The sequence below is a fragment of the Siphateles boraxobius genome, unplaced genomic scaffold (assembly GCF_051911475.1).
Source record: "Siphateles boraxobius isolate OS27281-9 unplaced genomic scaffold, OSU_SipBor_1 65, whole genome shotgun sequence".
Classification (NCBI taxonomy): Eukaryota; Metazoa; Chordata; class Actinopteri; order Cypriniformes; family Leuciscidae; genus Siphateles; species Siphateles boraxobius.
In genome coordinates this window covers 59,353-81,085 of record NW_027509192.1, presented here as the reverse complement: position 1 = coordinate 81,085, position 21,733 = coordinate 59,353, and the positions used below count along the sequence as shown (strand labels likewise).

Below are 21,733 nucleotides of genomic sequence, written 5' to 3'. Positions count from 1 at the left end.
CTTTTTTAGTGCAAAACGCACTATGCTAGGACAAAGTGTGGTTGGTTGCTTAGACGTTGATGTGGTTTCTTTGCTTTATTTAGAGCCTCAGTACCACTGTTATTTAATTTGAGTATGATTTCTATACTATTATAGTTTTCATTAATATTTTTAATTAACTTTCTCAATATTGTTTCTATTACTTTTATAAGAACAACAAAAGTTCACAAACATAAACAACCATATCCCCCCCCCATTTTGAATTAACTTTTTTCACATTTTTATTTGTTTAATTTTTAGAAATTTTATTATGTGCTTTTGTCATTTTTTTTTATTTTTTAAATATTACTATTAGAGATGCACCGATACAAAATTTCTCAGCCGATACTGATTGCCGATTATTCAGAATGAAATCTACCTATAGTTTGATTTTCTTAAGGAATAAAACTCTCCCAAATAAACTCTACAGGAAAGGGAACCCTCTCATTTGGCACATTACTATATATGCTAGATAGATGCCGATAGTGAAAATAATTGCTTTTATCTGCCGATAGCCCGATACCGATTATTACCGATTATTAGCCGATACATCGGTGCATGTTTGATTTATTTTTATTTCACTTTTAGTTTTTATTTATTTCTGTTTAGTAATCTTAGTAATTCAAATTAAATTAATTTTATTTAGTTGACAAGGTAGCATTTTTTAACGTTATGTTTGGTTCTCGTTTTTTCAATAATAATGTTTTATTTCAGCTAACAAAAAGAGTTCTAGTTTAGTTTACAATAATATAGGCCCGTTCACCCCAAGGAACGGTAACTATGATGATAAATATACAGTTCTAAATATCATTCTAAATATAAAAGAATAGCAGAGTCCCCATCACAACTATAATGATAAAGGCACAGAGAAACTATATAGTTGGAATCAGTTTCAGGATTTTTTTTTTTTTTCAGCTGATGAACCATAAAAACACTGACAGCCAATCAGAATCCATCCTGCTTTAAAGAGCACAAGCATTTAAAGCGGCAGACGACAAAGCTGTAGCGTGCACTTATAATAAACAGAACATTATCATCCTCTGTTGTTATCGTTAGGCATGTACGATATATCGGCCACCATATCGGTATCAGCCGATATATGTTCATTTTTAATGTTATCGTTATCGGCCTGATAAGAAAATGTGTCCGATATATTAAAGCTGATAAATAATGTATTATTTCCTTCAGCTGAGACACTTCAGATGCGCACTGTTCAACATGATGGTTTTGAATTGCTTGAATTAAAATTTGATTAATTTTGAAAAGTATATAAGCTACATACAATTATAATTGTGTGCTTGTGTCATGACTTCTGTTTTTGTAATCAGGCTCTCAAAAATTATATAAGCATTTGATTTAGATTTATTGGCCAATATATCAACTTACAAATAAAAAAGAATTATCGGTTATCGGTATCAGCCACAATTTGCATATCAGTGCATCCCTAGTTATCGTTAAGCCGTGTGTCCACCAAAGCGTTTTTTCACGCGGCTGGCGTATTTTTTCAATGGGAGCGCAGCGTTTTTAGAACGCCATAAGCGTAATGAGGCGCTGAGCGTTTTATTCACACTGAAGCGCTGAGCGCCTGACGTTTTAAACTGGTCGCCGAGAGTTGAAGAATGTTCAACTTTGGGTAAAACGCTGCGCTCATCACTGTCACCTTTAACACAGCCGTCCAATCACAGTGGAGGAGGGGCGAGACTAATACCACACCGACCAACTGTCACAACATTCTTTCTGTACAACGAAGTCAACCAGCACAGCTCACCGAACAAAATGGATGAAAACATTTTTTTTAGTATGAAACAAATTATCTACGAAATCAGTTACAAGTAAACTGTGCTGCGGATATTCTGCATCATAGCAACGAATCATCTCATATGAGAAAACGTTGCGCCACCAAAACGCTCTCAAGCGCCCACAGCTAGGCGTTTTCAGCAGAGCGTCCAGCGTTTTCAGCTGGCTCAAAACGCTTGGGTGGACACACGGCCTTACAGTTATCGTTTTTGGTGCTTTTTCTGCTTAGAGTCGGTCTCCATCCACTTTCATTCGCAGCGTGAACCTCTGGCTGAATATCTCTTTTTTTGTGTTCAGAAACTCAAGCATGAAAGTCACTGGACTGACGTGACAGTTATTAAATAATGAATTCTTTTTATTTCTAGGTGAACTATCCCTTTAAGAACTTTTTGTGTCTGACCCGCTTTTTCAATGAATGAATTCCAAATTCAGGAGAATAATGAATGTTCAGATGTGGCGCGTTTGGCACGTATTAGTATTTTTCTTGAGCTTATCGCGCATGTCATTACACAGCCATGGAAACTCTCTGGCGGCTTGCCTTCCCTCAGTGCTGTTTGCTTTGGTGGTCTGATAACCTCTCTCTCTCTGTGTAACTGAGTATATAGAGTTGCAGTCGCAGTGAACCTGATCTCAGCCTCTTACAAAATTAAACCCCACTGACTGATATTCTGTGCCGCTCCTTTAACTAACTCTTACTTGCCGATGGTTATCGATGCCAGGTTGTTCTTCTGACAGACTAATGACCTGTCTGGGTCTTCAGGTGGCCATGGACAGGAGATTTTGTGCCAGGACATTGTTTAAAGAAAAAAATCCTGTCTGGGTTTTGAAATGAGACTGGAATTTATTACAGTACGTTGACTGTATCTCACCCTGAAGGAAAACATTTTTATTGCGCAGAAATTGCTCTTTCATAGCTCAGTTTCGCAGTTATGTTACATTGAGGTATAAGGTTTGACTTTTTCTTTTGAAATTACTTGTGAGAAATTATAACTTTTTTTGTTATATCTTTTGTTTATCGCAAAATCTTACTGTTTTTTCATGTCTTCTCAGGGAAAAATCAGCGTTATCAGCGTTATTTTAGGGTCACTATATGAACTATTTTATTATAGTTTTTATTAATATTTTGAATTAGTTTTTATTTGTATAATTTGCATTTTTCATTTAAATAGTCAGTTAAAGTTTTAGAATTTAGTTGTATGTGTCATTTTTATTGTTTATAAATGTATATGTTATAGTAATACATTTTAGTTATGTAAGTTAAACTAAATAACATTTATTTAATTTAATTAAATTAATTTTATTTTGTATTTAATACATTTCTTTTAATAAATCATTATAATTCTTTTTATTTTTTTCTATGTGTTTTGTCATTTTAAAAAAAATATTTTAAAATTATTTTTATTTCAGTGTTAATTTTAGTTTTTATTTATTTCTTGTTAGTAATCTTAATGATTTAACTTAAACTTATTTAGTTGCCAAGGCAAAATTTTAAATTTTCGTTTGGTTTACATCTTTCGTGTAATATTTATTTTATTTCAGCTTAATTTCAATAAAAGTTTTTTGTTTAAGTTTAGTTTACAGTAATGAAGTTAAACTAAATTAAATGTATTGTATTTTATTTCTTTATTTAATAAATTTAATATAATATTTTTTAATTTTTAAAAAATGTATTATTTAATTAAATTTCAAGTAACTAATGCTTTTTAATTGTTATAGATTTAGTTAACTATAATAACTATAATATGTCGTCTCTGTTTAATCACACTGTTGTCTCTGAGAAAAAAAGAGTGCGATATTGAATAATTTTTGCCTGCTGGCTGCATCATTGGATGGCCTTCATATTTCCAAACGTATTCCTGTTTGTGCCAAAGGCTACAATTTGTAAAAAGTGCAGAAGATAAAAACAGAGAACACTGTTGCATTATGGGAGATTTCCTACAGCTATGCACATGGCCAGTTGCCTCTGATGAATCCTACGCAGACATTTGGATATTTTATATAATGCAGGGATGCAGCGTGTCTGTTAAATTCCCCTGGTTCTGAACTCTTAACGCAAGATTTGAGAGACAGACACAAACATGCCACACTGAGACTCAATAAACATCAACATGCAACAGTCTTCACAATACATTTGGCTTCTCCTGTAATGTAATGTGATGTATTTAATGTGAGTGAAAGAGAATATTTAATGAGAAACAAAATATGTGCATTTTGTTCTCCTCAGACATCCTGACCTCTCTTCTTTAAGATCTGTCTGATCTGTCTGTATTTCAATTACAGCTCACTGATCAGCTTAGTTATGATGGATCCTGCAGATCAGCCCGGATGAGCTTTATCATTGATCCTTATGGGCCGAGAGAGGGGGGATGGAGAGCTATAGGATCATCTCCGGTCGTTACGATTTCAGAAAGCAAATTTATCTTGTTGCTTGAACATGTGAGGTGCCCAAAAGTGTAAAATAAACAATTAATGAATCTTAAATACAGCCAATACAGGCTTCTTGATGGAAACTCTCTGAAGTCCACTTATAATGTTAGTCTAGATTAAGATCTGACTCTTTACACTCTTAAAAATCAAGGAATCTAAATGAAATCTTTGGAAAAAGGTTAAAATGTCCCTCACACTTATAAAAAGGTATTCTTTTTAGAAGTTTTCACTGAAAGGTTCTTTTGGGGAACCAAAAATGGTTCTTCAATAGCATCGCTTCGGAAAAATAACCCCTTTTGGTACCTTATTTTTAAGAGCTTTAATGTGAATTTGTGCATTTAATTTGTAAAAATTGTGTTTCCATATCCCAATTCAGTATTTATAAACTCTGTGGTCATATGAGACATTGCTCGGGTTTTTGACCATCTTTCTCAGCAATTCTGTCTTAACCAATGGCGTGAGTTTGGGGCGGGACTAATTGTTTGACTGACCAATGACAGATGTCCAGAGTGTTCTGGAAAACTGTTTGAAACAGTCATTATTTTTTGCAGTTCTGGTTGATGATACTACGGTCTATTCTACCATTTAAACCATTTACTCTCCAGAATAAAGATCACTTTTTTTATCATCTGAAACGTGCTGCGACTTGTATTCCAAAGAGACTTATATAATGCAATTAACATCAAGCACGCAAAATATGTGCAAATTCCTGCCGAATGAGATTTACGTGAACCCAAGCTTATTTGTGCACTTCCCATATGCCGATAGTTTCAGTTAAATTTGTTAAGGCTTAACTCTAATAAGGAAGGCCACTATAATTTATGTTTGTTTATACTTTAACTTTTAATTCCTGTTCTTTTATGAATACCGTTACATTTCAAATGATTTGTTGTATAGTGAGGGGAACTAAAATACTTGTTTGTAAATGTTACATTTTATTTACCTGTATTTTGCATTTTCTCTGAATGTAATAATGAAATGTGACTTGTACACTGATGCGACTTAAAGCTACAATACGTAAAAATTTCCGTTAGGGGTCGCTAACCTCTTACAATAACAAAGGCGTAGGTTGATGACGCTAAGCGGAATTATGGAACTTGTCGTCATGCCGTCACATGTTATTCTATGTGTTAGTTTGTCTGTATGAGACTAGCAGTAAGCTAGATCAACATTAGAATAACATATTTATCATATTCTTACATTTCATCATGTTGAGTTATATAACATTGATTCGTTTTATGTACATTTGCTCACCTGTCTAATAAAGTACATGCAAGAGCGGCGTCTATCAAGTCCAAGTTTGTCACGGACGTAGAGATCTCGGCATCTCGAAAACGCCACGCTGATATTGATCCCAGTTTTAGTTCTCCTTTTGTCCCAAAGTCTGCTTGCCACGGTCCATAATGTTTGAACGAAACAACAACAGCATGAGCGCGTCGCTAGACATTAAGCAGTTGTCCACGTCTGTCGCCATGATTACTATAGACATTACGCAGTTGTCCACGTCTGTAGCCATGGTTACTATAGACATTACGCAGTTGTCCACGTCTGTCGCCATGGTTACTATAGACATTACGCAGTTGTCCACGTCTGTAGCCATGGTTACTATAGACATTACGCAGTTGTCCACGTCTGTCGCCATGGTTACTATAGACATTAAGCAGTTGTCCACGTCTGTCGCCATGATTACTATAGACATTACGCAGTTGTCCACGTCTGTAGCCATGGTTACTATAGACATTACGCAGTTGTCCACGTCTGTCGCCATGGTTACTATAGACATTACGCAGTTGTCCACGTCTGTAGCCATGGTTACTATAGACATTACGCAGTTGTCCACGTCTGTCGCCATGGTAACTATAGACATTACGCGGTTGTCCACGTCTGTTGCCATGGTTACTATAGACATTACACAGTTGTCCACGTCTGTCGCCATGATTACTATAGACATTACGCAGTTGTCCACGTCTGTAGCCATGGTTACTATAGACATTACGCGGTTGTCCACGTCTGTTGCCATGGTTACTATAGACATTACGCGGTTGTCCATGTCTGTCGTCATGGTTACTATATACATTACGCGGTTGTCCACGTCTGTCACCATGGTTACTATAGACATCACGCTGTTGTCCACATCTGTCGCCATGGTTACTATAGACATTACGTGGTTGTCCACGTCTGTCACCATGGTTACTATAGACATTACACAGTTGTCCACATCTGTTATAGACATTACGCAGTTGTCCACATCTGTCGCCATGGTTACTATAGACATTACGCAGTTGTCCACGTCTGTAGCCATGGTTACTATAGACATTACGCGGTTGTCCACGTCTGTCGCCATGATTACTATAGACATTACGCAGTTGTCCACGTCTGTCGCCATGATTACTATAGACATTACGCAGTTGTCCACGTCTGTAGCCATGGTTACTATAGACATTACGCAGTTGTCCACGTCTGTCGCCATGATTACTATAGACATTACGCAGTTGTCCACGTCTGTCGCCATGATTACTATAGACATTACGCAGTTGTCCACGTCTGTCGCCATGATTACTATAGACATTACGCAGTTGTCCACGTCTGTAGCCATGGTTACTATAGACATTACGCGGTTGTCCACGTCTGTCGCCATGATTACTATAGACATTAAGCAGTTGTCCACGTCTGTCGCCATGATTACTATAGACATTACGCAGTTGTCCACGTCTGTAGCCATGGTTACTATAGACATTACGCGGTTGTCCACATCTGTCGCCATGGTTACTATAGACATTACGTGGTTGTCCACGTCTGTCACCATGGTTACTATAGACATTACACAGTTGTCCATGTCTGTCGTCATGGTTACTATAGACATTACGCAGTTGTCCACGTCTGTCGCCATGATTACTATAGACATTACGCAGTTGTCCACATCTGTAGCCATGGTTACTATAGACATTACGCGGTTGTCCACGTCTGTCGCCATGATTACTATAGACATTACGCAGTTGTCCACGTCTGTCGCCATGATTACTATAGACATTAAGCAGTTGTCCACGTCTGTCGCCATGGTTACTATAGACATTACGCGGTTGTCCATGTCTGTCGTCATGGTTACTATAGACATTACGCGGTTGTCCACGTCTGTCACCATGGTTACTATAGACATCACGCGGTTGTCCACATCTGTCGCCATGGTTACTATAGACATTACGTGGTTGTCCACGTCTGTCACCATGGTTACTATAGACATTACACAGTTGTCCACATCTGTCGCCATGGTTACTATAGACATTATGCGTTTGTCCACGTCTGTCGCCATGGTTACTATAGACATTACGCAGTTGTCCACGTCTGTAGCCTTGATTACTATAGACATTACGCAGTTGTCCACATCTGTTGCCATGGTTACTATAGACATTACGCGGTTGTCCACGTCTGTTGCCATGGTTAATATAGACATTACGCGGTTGTCCACGTCTGTCACCATGGTTACTCTAGACATTACGCAGTTGTCCACATCTGTCGCCATGGTTACTATGGCAGTACGAGCGGAAACCAGGGATAATGCGGATATTACGTCATTGACAATGACCGACAATTAGAGCTTAGATCGGGCCCAAAAAATCAAGCCCGACTCGACCCGAGCCCGTGCACGTTGTGTCCGAGCCCGGCCCGGCCCGACACATTAACTGTAATTATGAGCCCGAGCCCGATTTAAACCCGACCATTTTTAACATGTGGGCCGTTATAACCAGGGGCGACGACAGATCATTTTTTAACGCAGTTGCTGAATGGGTGCTAGACCATTGACAGAGTGGAGCTGCGCAATTTTATATATATATATATATATATATATATATATATATATATATATATATATATATATATATACTATTAATAAATGTGCAAAAATTGGCCACTTAATATTTTATATTCAATTATTTTAATTATCACAATGATAGTTTTAATTTTATTAAATTGAACAATTAGTAAATTCGGTGACAAGCGTGCCGAGAATTGATTTAATTTTATGATGAGATGCTCCAGTTCACGTGCTATGGTGAACACGGCTCGCCGGCGCCTCCATGTCATGAATATTGCCTGCTATATTTGCTTCTTATTAATGCTTCTTCTTCTTCAGGCAATTGGTTGATGAAAAATGTATTAAAATTAAGATACAATTTATACAAAACGAAATTCACTTTAAAGAAAGGCTTTCTACAAAACAAAACATAATGAAGTGGTCAAAATCATGCCTGAACCACTCCATGTCTCCTGATATTGCGCATCCTCCTATCTACTCTGTTCACTTTCATAATCAACATAGATGGAAAAAAATAACATTATAATATTTTAATAAATATGAAACTAAATGCGCTTATTTAATGGCTACAACACATACAGACTCTCTAGCAGTGCGCCGCACTTGGACTCAACAAAGCCAACACATATGTTGTCACTGCCCACGAGTTTAAAATATTTCCATACCTCCGACTTTCCTTCATACTTGCTCAAAGTTAATTCTCCTGTTTTAATTTTTTTCTTTACTTCTTCAAGCTCCATGTTTCACTTAAGCTACACAATACAGCACAGCGTGCGAGTGGAGGAGACGCTGCGCGTGACACGTGACGTGCTTGATCAAGGGCCCGACCCGACCCGACCCGAGCATAGTGGCGGGAAATATCGGCCCGGCCCGCGGGTCGGGTCGGACTCGGGCTCGGCCAGAGAATCTAAGCTCTACCGACAATGACCAGGGACGAGCCATTATTTAAAACTGGAATTTCTCTGAAATTGAAAAATCGTTGGGAACTTTTGAGATATTGTAAGTACAAAACTGCAGGAAATATATCACACTGTGCAAGAGATTTTCAGATATTTTATTACAAAAATCTTACATACTGTACCTTTAAATGTGCCTGTGAAATATGGTATTTATTTATTCTTTTTGTGGGCATAGTTTTCCTATTGAGAGGAGAATTAATTGAGGTTAACATGAGATTAATCAGTTTGTCCCAGATGAGATCATAACTCATTGGTGATTTAATCCGCTCCGGACAGCTGGACCGCTATAATGCAGGAATCATTATGAACCATTTCCAACGTGAAATCCCATTAGATATCAAATATATACATAGCTTTGGTTGTTTTTAGCTTCATCGGTAATGCTTGGTGCTCTACGAATTTGGCTAGAAGGGCTGGTGGTTTTGCTCACTTTAATTGTCTCAGATTATTTGCATTTAGTGCGGTCTGTACTTACCGGACTGCATTGTACAGAGACCAGTGTACCATTTCATGCTTAAGTTGAGCTGTCGACTGGATTACATTCATGTTCTCTTGTTTCCCTGTCAGGATCCTAAAACCGCCTGGCATCAATAAGTAATCTCTGGCCAGAGCCGGGTCAGGTGATGTTCATGAGCCGCTGGACTTCACAACTCTGCATTTACAATCTGATATTTTGGATTGTTTGTGTGGCTTGGGGTTGCACTAGTCAAATGGAGACATTTGCATATTATTATTACTCTATGTGATTTAGTATATTTCTTGATTTATCACTCTGATGGTCTTCGGTCACTTTTGAAGGAAATATTATATGTTTGGATTTTTTTTGAAAAATTAATCATAATAATTTGCTGAGGTGACTTTGGTTTTGCTCTTGATATATGAACACATAAAAAACAAAACAAAATCATGATTCAAAAAGGTTAAATGGTCCTAAAAAAAAGTTCTCACGGATCAAAAGTGACCACCATGGAAATTAATCGTAAAAAAAAAGACCGATAGGGGGTGTAATCTACAAATTATCCAAAAATAATAAGAAGAAATAGAACATAAATGTTTGGATTATATTGTAAATATGGAATTATGGAAACAAATGGACCATAATTATTGCATAAATATTAATTAGTACCATACAATTCCCTCAAAATACTAAATCCAAGATATTATTGAACAAAATATTTAGTTTTTTACGGAAAATAAGTTACATTTGAGGAGTAGCTTAAATGAGGAGCACCAGAGAGTTTTTTTTTCTTTGAACCCATATGACTCTCTTTCTTTGGGTAAACACATGGTTTGTATAGTTGTCAAGCTAACTACATTGTGCTCCACTGAAGAAAGAAAGTCATATGAGTTATGAATGACAAGATGGTGAGTAAATGATGGCAGAAGAACTGTCCCTTTAAATTTTTTTATTTTTTTTGCAGTATCCCAAATGTACTGTATATGATGACATAATCCACTACATCACCCTGCTAATGAGTGTTATTATCTTTGCTAAGCTGTGCTGTATAGCTCAGATATGAGGAGCGTGACTTCTGCCATGCCTCTGGGAAACGGCCATCACTGGCTCTTTCTGGACGGCCGGAAAGCCGTAATCTCTGTCAAATAGGTCACCGATCGGTCCTCTGCTGCAACCTTAATGATGTGTGTGTATGTGCATGCTTGTTATTTATTGTGCTGACATGCAATATCACATTAGAATTGATAAATCAAAAATGTCTCTTAAAGGAGCCTTAATTCTGTATAGCTCAAAAAGGAAAATAGTAAATAAGAAGCACAGGTCAAAACTTTTATTGAGAAAATTTATCATGCATAAATATTATCAGCCACAAAACGTTTTTGTTGCACGTTTGTATGATTTGACTTCAATCGGTTGTCACATCATGGTGTTCTTAGTGTTTGATTAAAGGTATTTATTCTGTTTCTTAATTGTAAAAGGGGTCATGACATTGATTTTTTGTCATTTTAATATGTTGGTTAATTTGAGGTTCACTTATAACGATTCGTCGATGCCTTGCTCTGAAGGCAGTCATATGCAAATGTATTTTACTTTGTGACGTCACAGATCCCACAATATCAAAACAAGCCATTTATGGCGCTTGATTAAATTTATGTTTTGCTTATTATATATAAGATTGCAGGAAGTTTTAATGGTACGAAGATCAAGGCAAGTTTGATTTCTCATGTCATGACCCCTTAAAAAAGTATTTTTGAACCTGGTGTTTTTGTAATGCGAAAATTTGATATTTTTTGATAAAATTTGATAAAAAATGATATTTGATTTAAGCAAATGTAGCTATACTGCAGTATATGATTTGTGACATTGTTGTTTGTTTGTTGCGCAATGAAGTTAATGAATTAGCTGATTTTGGGATCTGGCTCAGTAATGCAACAGATGTTTTGTTTTAATCAGGTCTAGAGTATGTCCTTGAAAAAATTCCTTCTTTTTTTTGGTATTATTTTTAACCAGTGACCAAGTTTGTCCCCACCTCGTGCCTCTATTAGCAGCCGATGTGCTATGACTTCTTAACGCAATGGGAGGTTGATTGAAAATGGCTCGTCTAAGGCTAGGCACTAAGTAAAATGTTATTGTGTTTTGGACTGGGAATCTGGTTTGGATTTGGGATTTAATTTGGCTAAAGGCGAGAGCTCTGCATGTGTCTGCAGGGGTCCATGAGATTGACAGGAACATACCGTTGGATAGAGGCTAGACATCTGCACATACAGACAATGATCCTCCTGTGAGAAACAACTACTGGGGCGTATAGGGTCATGCGGCCGAAGGTCAAACACAACAAGACCTTTTCAGAAGATGCACAGCTCCAGTCTTGGGTCACTGTTTAAAGCCCTAGTTTTTCTTAATTAGAATGCAGTGATTGGAAGAAAAATAAATAAATTACTGACTTCTGTCATGGCGATGCAGGGATTAAAAGAAAGCTGGATCGAGATCCAGCAGTATTTCTTTAATAGCAAAATCAAAATAACAAAAGTATAGCAATCTCGAAAAACGCAAACAGATCAACCAATTAAAGTCCCACATTTAATAATTTTAATAATTTTAGCCCTTTAGATCACCAAAATGACATATTTAAACGTTTTTCATGGCTTAAAATGTCTTGAATGTAACTCTACACCCTTGCCTCATTTAGTATACGTGGTTCTATGAATATGCAAATGAGCCCCGCCTCCACTCACTCGCAGGAACTCAGAGATCCACTCGTTGACGATCACACGTTGATCTGATTGGTTAGAATCGAGATATTTAATTAGAAACAGGTGAAACACATGAGGGCAAATCAATACTATGGCAACAGAAGAACAGAGACAAAGGAAACGGAACTGGGAATAGTGCAAAACTAACTCAAACAAAGCTCAAACCCAAATAGTTACTTTTACATCATCAAAGTCTGAAATATTTGCATGACATTATTTGAAAAAAGTACGTTTATATATTCAAACAGTTCATAGTAACAATTCCCTGCTTCTGTACCTTTAGACAGATGTAAAAGGATATTCAGATTATGAAACTTTATTACTCTTTTATCTATTGACCTGGCTCTTAATCCAAATTTGAGAAAATGAGGGAAGCCATATTTGTTCCATTTGCGAGCGTCACGTCTGTTAATCCTGCTGTTGATGGTGCAATATCACAACATCTGGTCATTTCAGAAATGTATTAGAAGAGCATTTCTTCTTCTATACATTGCTGTTGCAGTCATTTAGCTCATCTGAGATCGCTTGTAAACTTCTTTTTTTGGGATTTTTACATAAGCCCAATATGTTCTAAAACAGGAGTATGCACTTGATTTCTGAACATAATCGCTTTACATGAAAAGTGTTGAGAGTGTTTAGTGGCACCTTTAAAAACTTCCGTCGTAATCTGTTTTAGCTTTCTAAATACAAGCTTTAAACTGGGTGAATGTTTAAAAGCCACTACTTTCAATAATGCAGTGTCATTACTATTCAAATCATTTTAGAGCAGAAATCTACTGGAAGCTTATAGTGTTGAAACTCATTAAAAGCAGAACCTTACAGTGCTGAATCATAAGGAGCAGAACCCAGAGTAAAATTGTTAAGGACGAAACCGTATAGAGTCAAATAGAAGAACGAACGATAGAATATAGAATGAAACCCTATAGAGTCATATAGAAGAAACAAAACCCTACAGAGCCATATATAAGAACAAAACTCTATAGAGCCATATAGAAGAACGAAACCCTATAGAACGAAACCCTATAGAGTCATATAGAAGAACAAAACCCTATAGAGCCATATAGAAGAATGAATCCCTATAGAACAAAACCCTATAGAGTCATATAGAATAAACAAAACCCTACAGAGCCATATATAAGAACAAAACTCTATAGAGTCATATAGAGGAACGAAACCCTATAGAGTCATATAGAAGAATGAAACCTTATAGAGCCATATAGAAGAAACAAGACCCTACAGAGCCATATATAAGAACAAAACTCTATAGAGCCATATAGAAGAAACAAAACCCTACATAGCCATATATAAGAACAAAACTCTATAGAGCCATATAGAAGAACGAAACCCCATAGAATGAAACCCTATAGAGTCATATAGAAGAATGAAACCCTATAGAGCCATATAGAAGAAACAAAACCCTAAAGAGCCATATATAAGAACAAAACTCTAAAGAGCCATATAGAAGAACGAAACCCTATAGAACGAAACCCTATAGAGTCATATAGAAAAACAAACCTATAGAGCCATATAGAAGAACGGAACCCTATAGAGCCATATAGAAGAACAAAACTCCATAGAGCCATATAGAAGAACGGAACCCTATAGAGCCATATAGAAGAACAAAACCCTATTGAACGAAACCCTATAGAGTCATATAGAAGAACAAACCCCTATAGAGCCATATAGAAGAACAAACCCCTATAGAACGAAAACCTGATAGTCATATAGAAAAACAAAACCCTATAGAGCCATATAGAAGAACGAAACCCTATTGAACGAAACCCTATAGCAGAGGTCTTCAATCCTGCTCCTGGAGGGCCACTGTCCTGCAGAGTTAAGTTCCAACCTGCTTCAGCACACCTGTCTTTGTATATTCAAGCGATCCTGATGAGCTGATTCAGGTGTGTTTGATTAGGGTTGGAACTAAACTCTGCAGGACAGTGGCCCTCTAGGAGCAGGATTGAAGACCTCTGCCCTATAGAGTCATATAGAAGAACAAACCCCTATAGAGCCATATAGAAGAACGAACCCCTGCCAAGGCTAGAACAGATAGAATAAAAGGAGCCTTAAATAGCAGAACATATGGAGCCATGCCCTATAGAAAACAACTTAAATATGTAGAGCAGAAAACAGAATGAAAACATATAGAGCAGAACTACAGAGTGGAACCCTATAGAGCGGAGTCGTATAGGTCAGAACCTTATAGATTGGAATCACGTAATGCAGAGCCCGGCTAAGGCTAGAACGACCCCTAAATAGAACTATATTAAAAACAGAACTGTGTTGGGCAGTGGAGCCTTGTAGAATTAAATCTTACTGGGCTGAAATTGGTCATATAAATTAGAACCCTACAGTTTGGAACATTGTGGAATCATCAGAACCATATAGAGTGGAAACTAGAAACACTGTAGAGCAGAACCCAACAGTGATCACTGCTAGAACCCATAGTCTGTAAAAAAATATGGACGTAGTGTCCGTGACGTCACCCTTAAATTTCTGAATAGTATTTTTGAAGCCCAAAGTGGCCGAAGCCGGCCGTCGCCATCTTGGCTGCGCGTCACTCCTGGATAACCGAAAGTGGACAAGGAGACAACAGACAAACGGCTAGTAGTGACATCAGCGGCTATCCACCTGTCACTCAAGTGGCCACGCCCTTAATTATGCAGAACTTTAAGGCTTAATATAATTTAAACGGATGAGTTATAAAAAAATTCACCCCCCTCACAGTTGTCATGAAGGGCAAAATTAGCTATATAGACCAAAACCACTTTTCGCGCCAGGCTGTAAACATATTTTTTTCTGCTGTAAAGTTGGGCATTTTAACATGGGGGTTTATGGGATTGACTTCCGTGTCGGATTCAAGAGAGAGACAGCAAGGTTGCCGCTTGTTAGAACCCTATAAAGTTGAATTTTAAAAAGAACTGAACCTTTAAACTGAATCTTATAGAACAGACCTACAGATCTGAATGTTTTGGTGTCTAACCAAGTAGAGCAGAGCCTCTATAAGATCCAGATCCAGCAAAAAGCACTCAGGTGTCTCTCCAGTCATGTTGCTCATGTGGTTTGATTGTGGTTTGAAACAGTCGTGTGCATCAGGTTCTGGGGTCCACCATCTGGTGTTCTGCATCAGTGCGTGACCCTCAGTCGAAACACACTCGAGTCTGAACACACCAGGCCAGCATACATCTGGACGTGACGCAACTCCCGAACTCCTTTGCTGCTTTATCTTTTGTATTATACACGTGACATTTTGATCTTGGACTGCTGTGTGAGTCACATTGTGTGTTTTGGAGTTAGAAGGAGAGTGTGTTTGAAGGAAATGTGTGTGTTTACGCAAGTGTGTAATCTCGCATGTGCTTAAACTCTCTCCCATCTGTCCAAGTGTGTGTGTGTGGGAATCCTTTTGAGTGTTTTGAGGCTCTTCTTACACACACTAACAATACGCTAGATTAAGAAACAGTGTTCAAAACCATGTGGGTTTTCTGAATGACTAGATTATTCTGTGTTAAGAACGTCCTGTATAATTAGGCTGGGTGTGTTTTGCTGATGTGCTTTTTTTTGTTAACAGTTTGGACTATTTTTAGCTTAATTTTTTTGCCCATGTAGAAGTGCAATAAAGAGGATGAATTTAAAAACTTTTGCAAAAAGTGTTTTAACTGCAGAATGCAAGAAAAGGGAACAAAAAATAAGATGATAATGGATGGAGTTAAAGACAAATAAGTGCAAGTAAATTTTATTTATATATCACTTTTCAGAATTGACATTGTTTCACAGCAACTTTACAGATAGATATTGCTGGGTTAATTTCTAAATGACATTAAGTCTTCACTGTGCAGTTCAATAAAAAAAATCTCAATTTGCATACGATCAGTTTTCAATGATAGCCAAGATTGCAGTTAATGTCTCAAATCATGCTGTGTTAAAAAAAAGTGTCAGAGGTGTTTCATATAATATTTCTTGTGCATTTTTTTTAAGTGATGGAGTTTATGATGGTATTTTCCAGTGGCAAAGAATGTTTTAATTGAAGTTATATTGAATACTGTATATTAAAGTAATTGATTTAGTTAGATACTAATGCAAATAGTATGAGACAAAAGGTTCTTTAATATTGCATTGACAAGGTAGTTTGGTACGATACTAGAATACTGACCCATACGTTGTAAAGTGCATACTTTTATTATTTGCATGTGAATTGAGGTAATCAGGGATCATAACGTCAGTGTTGCCTGCAGAATCAAAACCAATTCAGAGAATCTTCAAGTAATTTCGATGGGGATCAGATAGTGATGTGGTTTGAATAATTTGTCCTACTATATGTCCACAGGTTTCTAATGGTCCTAGTGTGTCTGATATTCAGTGTCCTGTCCACCATCGAGCAGTATGCAGACTTCGCCTCAGGATTGCTCTTCTGGATGGTGAGTGTTTCACTAGATATCTTAAATTCTGTAATTTTTTTATTTGTGCTGCAAGTTACATTTCCAGTAGGCTAATGCAATACCGTTTACTCCCACTGGATGGCAATGCCATATCTCAGTTGAGTTGATGTTGAGTTCACGGAAAGGGCTTGAAGGCTTGTATTCCCAGGACCATATTAAATAATCTGTATTTAAATATGGTAAAACTGATTTAGCAGTTTGGATTTCTGTCAGCACACACTCACACTCACACACTCACACACACACACACACACACACACACACACACACACACACACACACACACACACACACACACACACACACACACACACACACACACACACACACACACACACACACGTTTGTTTTTGTGATTTGTGAGGACATTCCATAGGCGTAATGGTTTTTAAACTGGACAAACTGTATACTCTATTCCCTTACACTGCCCCTATCCCTAAACCTACCCATCACACACACACACACTTACACACACACTCACACACACACACACACACACTGCCCCATCCCTAAATCTACCCATCACAGGAGACATTCTGCATTTTTAATAAAACACTGCTTAATATGTTTTTAAAGCCATTTGAAATATGAGGACTCATGAAATGTCCTCATAAATCACGTTCAAGTTGTAATACCAGTGTAATACTCATGTCATTATACACATTTGTGTCCTCACAAATCATAAAACACACACACACACACACACACACACACACACACACACACACACACACACACACACACACACACACACACACACACACACACACACACACACACACACACACACACACGCACCTGTAGACACCTGCAGATCCCAGAGAAAACCCTGAGGCTTTGAACGCCGTCCAGACACACTTCATCAAACCAGCATTGTCATCATTTAATGCATGTTTAATTGCCCTGCCTGGATGACAGATTTGAGTGAGAGACATGAGTGAGTGTGTGTGTCTATTTATACTCTGTTTGAGATAATCCACAAAGATCCCTTTGAAATAGAGAGTTTTTGGCTCGCCTAGATCCCAAAATCTTCAATCAAAAGTCTCTCAATATGAACTAAAACATTCATTTTATAGCTCTTGCTGACAATCCTATTGTCAATCACTATTGACTCATTTGTGCCTGTTTTTATTACTCCTAAAGAATATTAGTAGAAAAGTTAATCCCTAAATGAGACATATCTGAGAATGTCTCCAGCTTTTAAATTTTATTTTATTTTCATGTTTTATATATTTTATTTTAATGTTTTATATATTTTTATTTCAATGTTTTATATATTTTATTTTAATGTTTTATACATATTTATTTTAATATTTCTAAAGATTTCTCATCAAACTATTCTAACTTGTTCTCTGCATTAATTTTATTTAATTTTAATGTTTTTTATATTTTATTTTAATGTTTTATATATATTTTTATTATATTTGTTTTAATGTTTTATGTATTTTATTTGATTATTTCCAAACATTTCTTATTAAATGATTCAAGCTGTTCTCTACATTAATTTTAATTAAAGTTTTTTGTTTATTTTATTTCATATCAAATGATCTGAGCTGCTCCACATTCATTTCATAGCTCTAGACTCTTACTGGATGCCAACTATTGACTCATTTGTGTCTGTTTTTTTTAATCCAAATGAATTTTAGTACAAAGGCAAAGTTGTACCCTAAATGGGACTTAACTAAGAACTCCATTATGTCCCCTGAGCTATAAAAAAACCCCACCTGCGCAATGAAATTATCTCTGGATATTTTTGTGAATAGGCTTGCATGCAGTGTGTATGTTCCTGCCAGTAGACTAGTTATTGTTAACACTCTTTTGACTTGTGTAAGCAAACTGCAGTCAGGCCACCCAGATCACCAGAGTCTATCAGGGTCAAACTATTATCAGAGGTCAGAGCGGGATATCGTGTAGACACACACACATACACGGTAATCATGCACAGATCCACCTGTTTCTGTGTGCTTCGCAGGAGATCGTGCTGGTGGTGTTTTTCGGGACAGAGTACGTGGTCCGGCTGTGGTCGGCCGGCTGTCGGAGCAAATATGTGGGCATTAAAGGGCGTCTGCGGTTCGTCAGGAAGCCCATCTCCATTATAGGTGTCTGTCTGAGAGAAATACAGTAGATATCATACACTGCATACTATTTTAAAAATAGTATGTGAAGCTGTATGTTATGTTGTTGTCACATGACCTCACTATTGTACATTCTAATCTGGATTGGCTGCCGTATTTTGTATATTTAATCCAATTATTTTTAAAACATTTGCACATTTGACAGACCAATCAAATAATAATGCAAGAAAAAAAATTATGGTTTCTATTACTTAAGAATTCTATTATTCTCTTCTATTAAAATATCTTGCATTATTAGAAACATTGCTAAGTTACGTAATATGCTATCAGTCTCTGATGCAGAAAAGTTAGTTCATGCATTCATGACCTCGAGACTAGATTACTGTAATGCTTTATTAGCTGGTTGTCCTGCATCCTCAATAAACAAGCTACAGTTAGTCCAAAATGCAGCCGCTAGAGTTCTTACTAGATTAAGAAAATATGATCATATAACACCGATTTTATCATCACTTCATTGGTTACCTATAAAGTTCCGTATTAATTACAAGGTATTGCTTTTGACTTATAAAGCTCTAAATGGTTTAGCTCCAGTCTATTTAACGGATCTTCTATCGCCTTACAATCCATCGCGCTCTTTAAGATCACTAGATTCGAGGTTTCTGGTCATTCCTAGGATATCCAGATCCACCAAAGGAGGAAGAGCATTTTCACATTTAGCTCCGAAGCTCTGGAATAGCCTTCCTGATATTGTTCGTAGCTCAGACTCGCTCTCCCAGTTTAAAACTAGACTGAAGACGCATCTATTTAGCCAGGCATTCATATAAATTTTTTATCTTACAGTTACTGTAAATTCGGCCTCTAGTTCATAAACGCCAGAGGAGAACTGGCCCCCGACTGAGCCTGGGTTCTCCCAAGGTTTTTTTTTCTCCATTGGGTCACCTGATGGGGTGTTAGGACACCATTAGGTCACTGGATGGAGTTTTTCGGTTCCTTGCCACTGTTGCCTTTGGCTTGCTCAGTTGGGGATATTCAAATTAATTAACCAATCATACCATTGATCAGCTCTACCAAACTTGGATGTCTTTTTTCCAGTAATAAACAAACATTAAGTTGTTTTGATTGATACTGTGAAGCAGCTTTGATACAATCTGTATTGTGAAAAGCGCTATATAAATATATTTGACTTGACTTGACTTGACTTAAAATAATTCTATTCTATTATTCCTCACACTGGAAATATATCTCAATTGCAATATTTTTTCATTTTATTTTATTATTTTTTCATTTATCTTATTTTTTGATGATTTTTTTTGCTATACAGGTGAAGCTCGAAAAATAGAATATCACGCAAAAGGTATAATTTTGATTTGGCTTACAGCTTATGAAAATCCCAAATTCAAAATCTCAGAAAATTTGAAAATTAAATGAAAAAAAAAAGGATTTTAAATACAGAAATGTCAGTCCTCTGAAAAGTATAATGATGCATATGTATATAGTTATATATACTTAATACATTAGTTTCACTTTTTAATTTGAATAACTGAACACAAACTTTTGCACAATATTCAAATTTTTTGAGTTTCACCTGTATATCCTGCTATATGACCATTTATTTGACTATCGTTAAAACACTATAATAGTTTTTATTTTATTATTTTAATTAAACATTTTTTGTTAAAGTTTCAGTTATGTTTTTTTTTTAAATCATTTTGATTTTTTGTTTTAGTTATTTTTGCACTTCAAGTGAAACTAAATGAAAATGAGAAATGCTTCCTTGGGTGAAATGGCTGAAATAAAATAAGTTTTCATATTTGTCATATTTCAAGTAACTAAAACATGTTTTTGTATGGTTTTACTTTATATATTTTAATAACCCTGATTACATCAGCTGTTTTTTTTAAGAGATTTATTTTTTCTTTAATCTTAATGGCATTATTTTCACTTCACTGAAATATGTCATATTTACAGACTAAAGCCCTTTATCTTTACTGAGATTATTTCTAATTTCAGAAAGCTCTGTATGAATTTGACCTCTTCTTGTGCTCATGACACAGATCTGATAGTGGTCGTCGCTTCTGTCGTGGTTCTGAGCGTCGGGTCCAATGGGCAAGTGTTTGCAACGTCCGCAATCAGGTACAGAAATATCATCATACACACGTTTGATCAGAACAACATCCAGCTGTGCTCAGACTTCACTGATGTTTATTGTAGTGTGTTGACTAATGCCCTGTTATACTGTGAACTTGTAGAGGGATCCGTTTCCTGCAGATATTGCGAATGTTGCATGTGGATCGTCAGGGTGGAACATGGAGGCTTCTGGGATCAGTGGTTTTTATTCATCGACAGGTACGCTTGGTTTGCGCCATCACCGTAATTCTCGCGTTAATACTTTACAGTGCAATGAAACCCACTGATTTCATCAAACTGAGTTAATCAGCACACGCCTGGCGTAACCAACCTCACATTTTCTCTCCAAATATGGCCTTAGGAATTCACATCACGATAATCTAAGCTCCTGATTCACTCATCTAAAGCTTTACACTTTAAATCCAACTACTTCACGCTCACATTTTCTCAATCATTTCACCGTTGACGCACGTCTGATGAAAGGGCTGAAGTTCTCAGTAGATCAGGCATGATTAGGCTAATTCATTCAGTTCCCCGTGTGCCTTCACATGCAGTTTTGCCTTTTAAGGTCAGGTGCTTTTATACTCCATGGCGTACGCCACGTCATCTACAAAAATGAGCAAACACCATACACTGCATCACAAAAAAATAAAAGTAAACTGTGTTTTATTTGTCATGAAAATAGTATATAATGCACTAAAAAGTAGCAAAAAATCTGTATATATATAAAGTGATAGGAAAAAGCTTCACCATTTATTCAAATATTATTAAAAATTTGTTAAAGGTTTTGTAAGCATTTTGCATTGTTGTGCTTTGTGTCAATTGTTTTATTTGTGATAATTACACAATGAAACATGTTAAATTGTGTGA

General features: G+C 36.6%; 1 protein-coding gene across 3 annotated transcripts in view; it reads left to right on the top strand.

Moving 5' to 3' along the window:
* The window catches only part of kcnq1.2 (potassium voltage-gated channel, KQT-like subfamily, member 1.2), an 85,022-nt gene that overhangs the window by 6,820 nt on the left and 56,469 nt on the right, over positions 1–21,733 (top strand). For all 3 annotated transcript variants that reach the window (XM_077209878.1, XM_077209877.1, XM_077209876.1), the window contains exons 3-6: positions 16,550–16,640; positions 18,634–18,760; positions 20,791–20,869; positions 20,986–21,082. In XM_077209878.1, the coding sequence (XP_077065993.1) occupies positions 16,550–16,640; positions 18,634–18,760; positions 20,791–20,869; positions 20,986–21,082 (394 nt within the window). The remainder of the gene's footprint in view (positions 1–16,549; positions 16,641–18,633; positions 18,761–20,790; positions 20,870–20,985; positions 21,083–21,733) is intronic.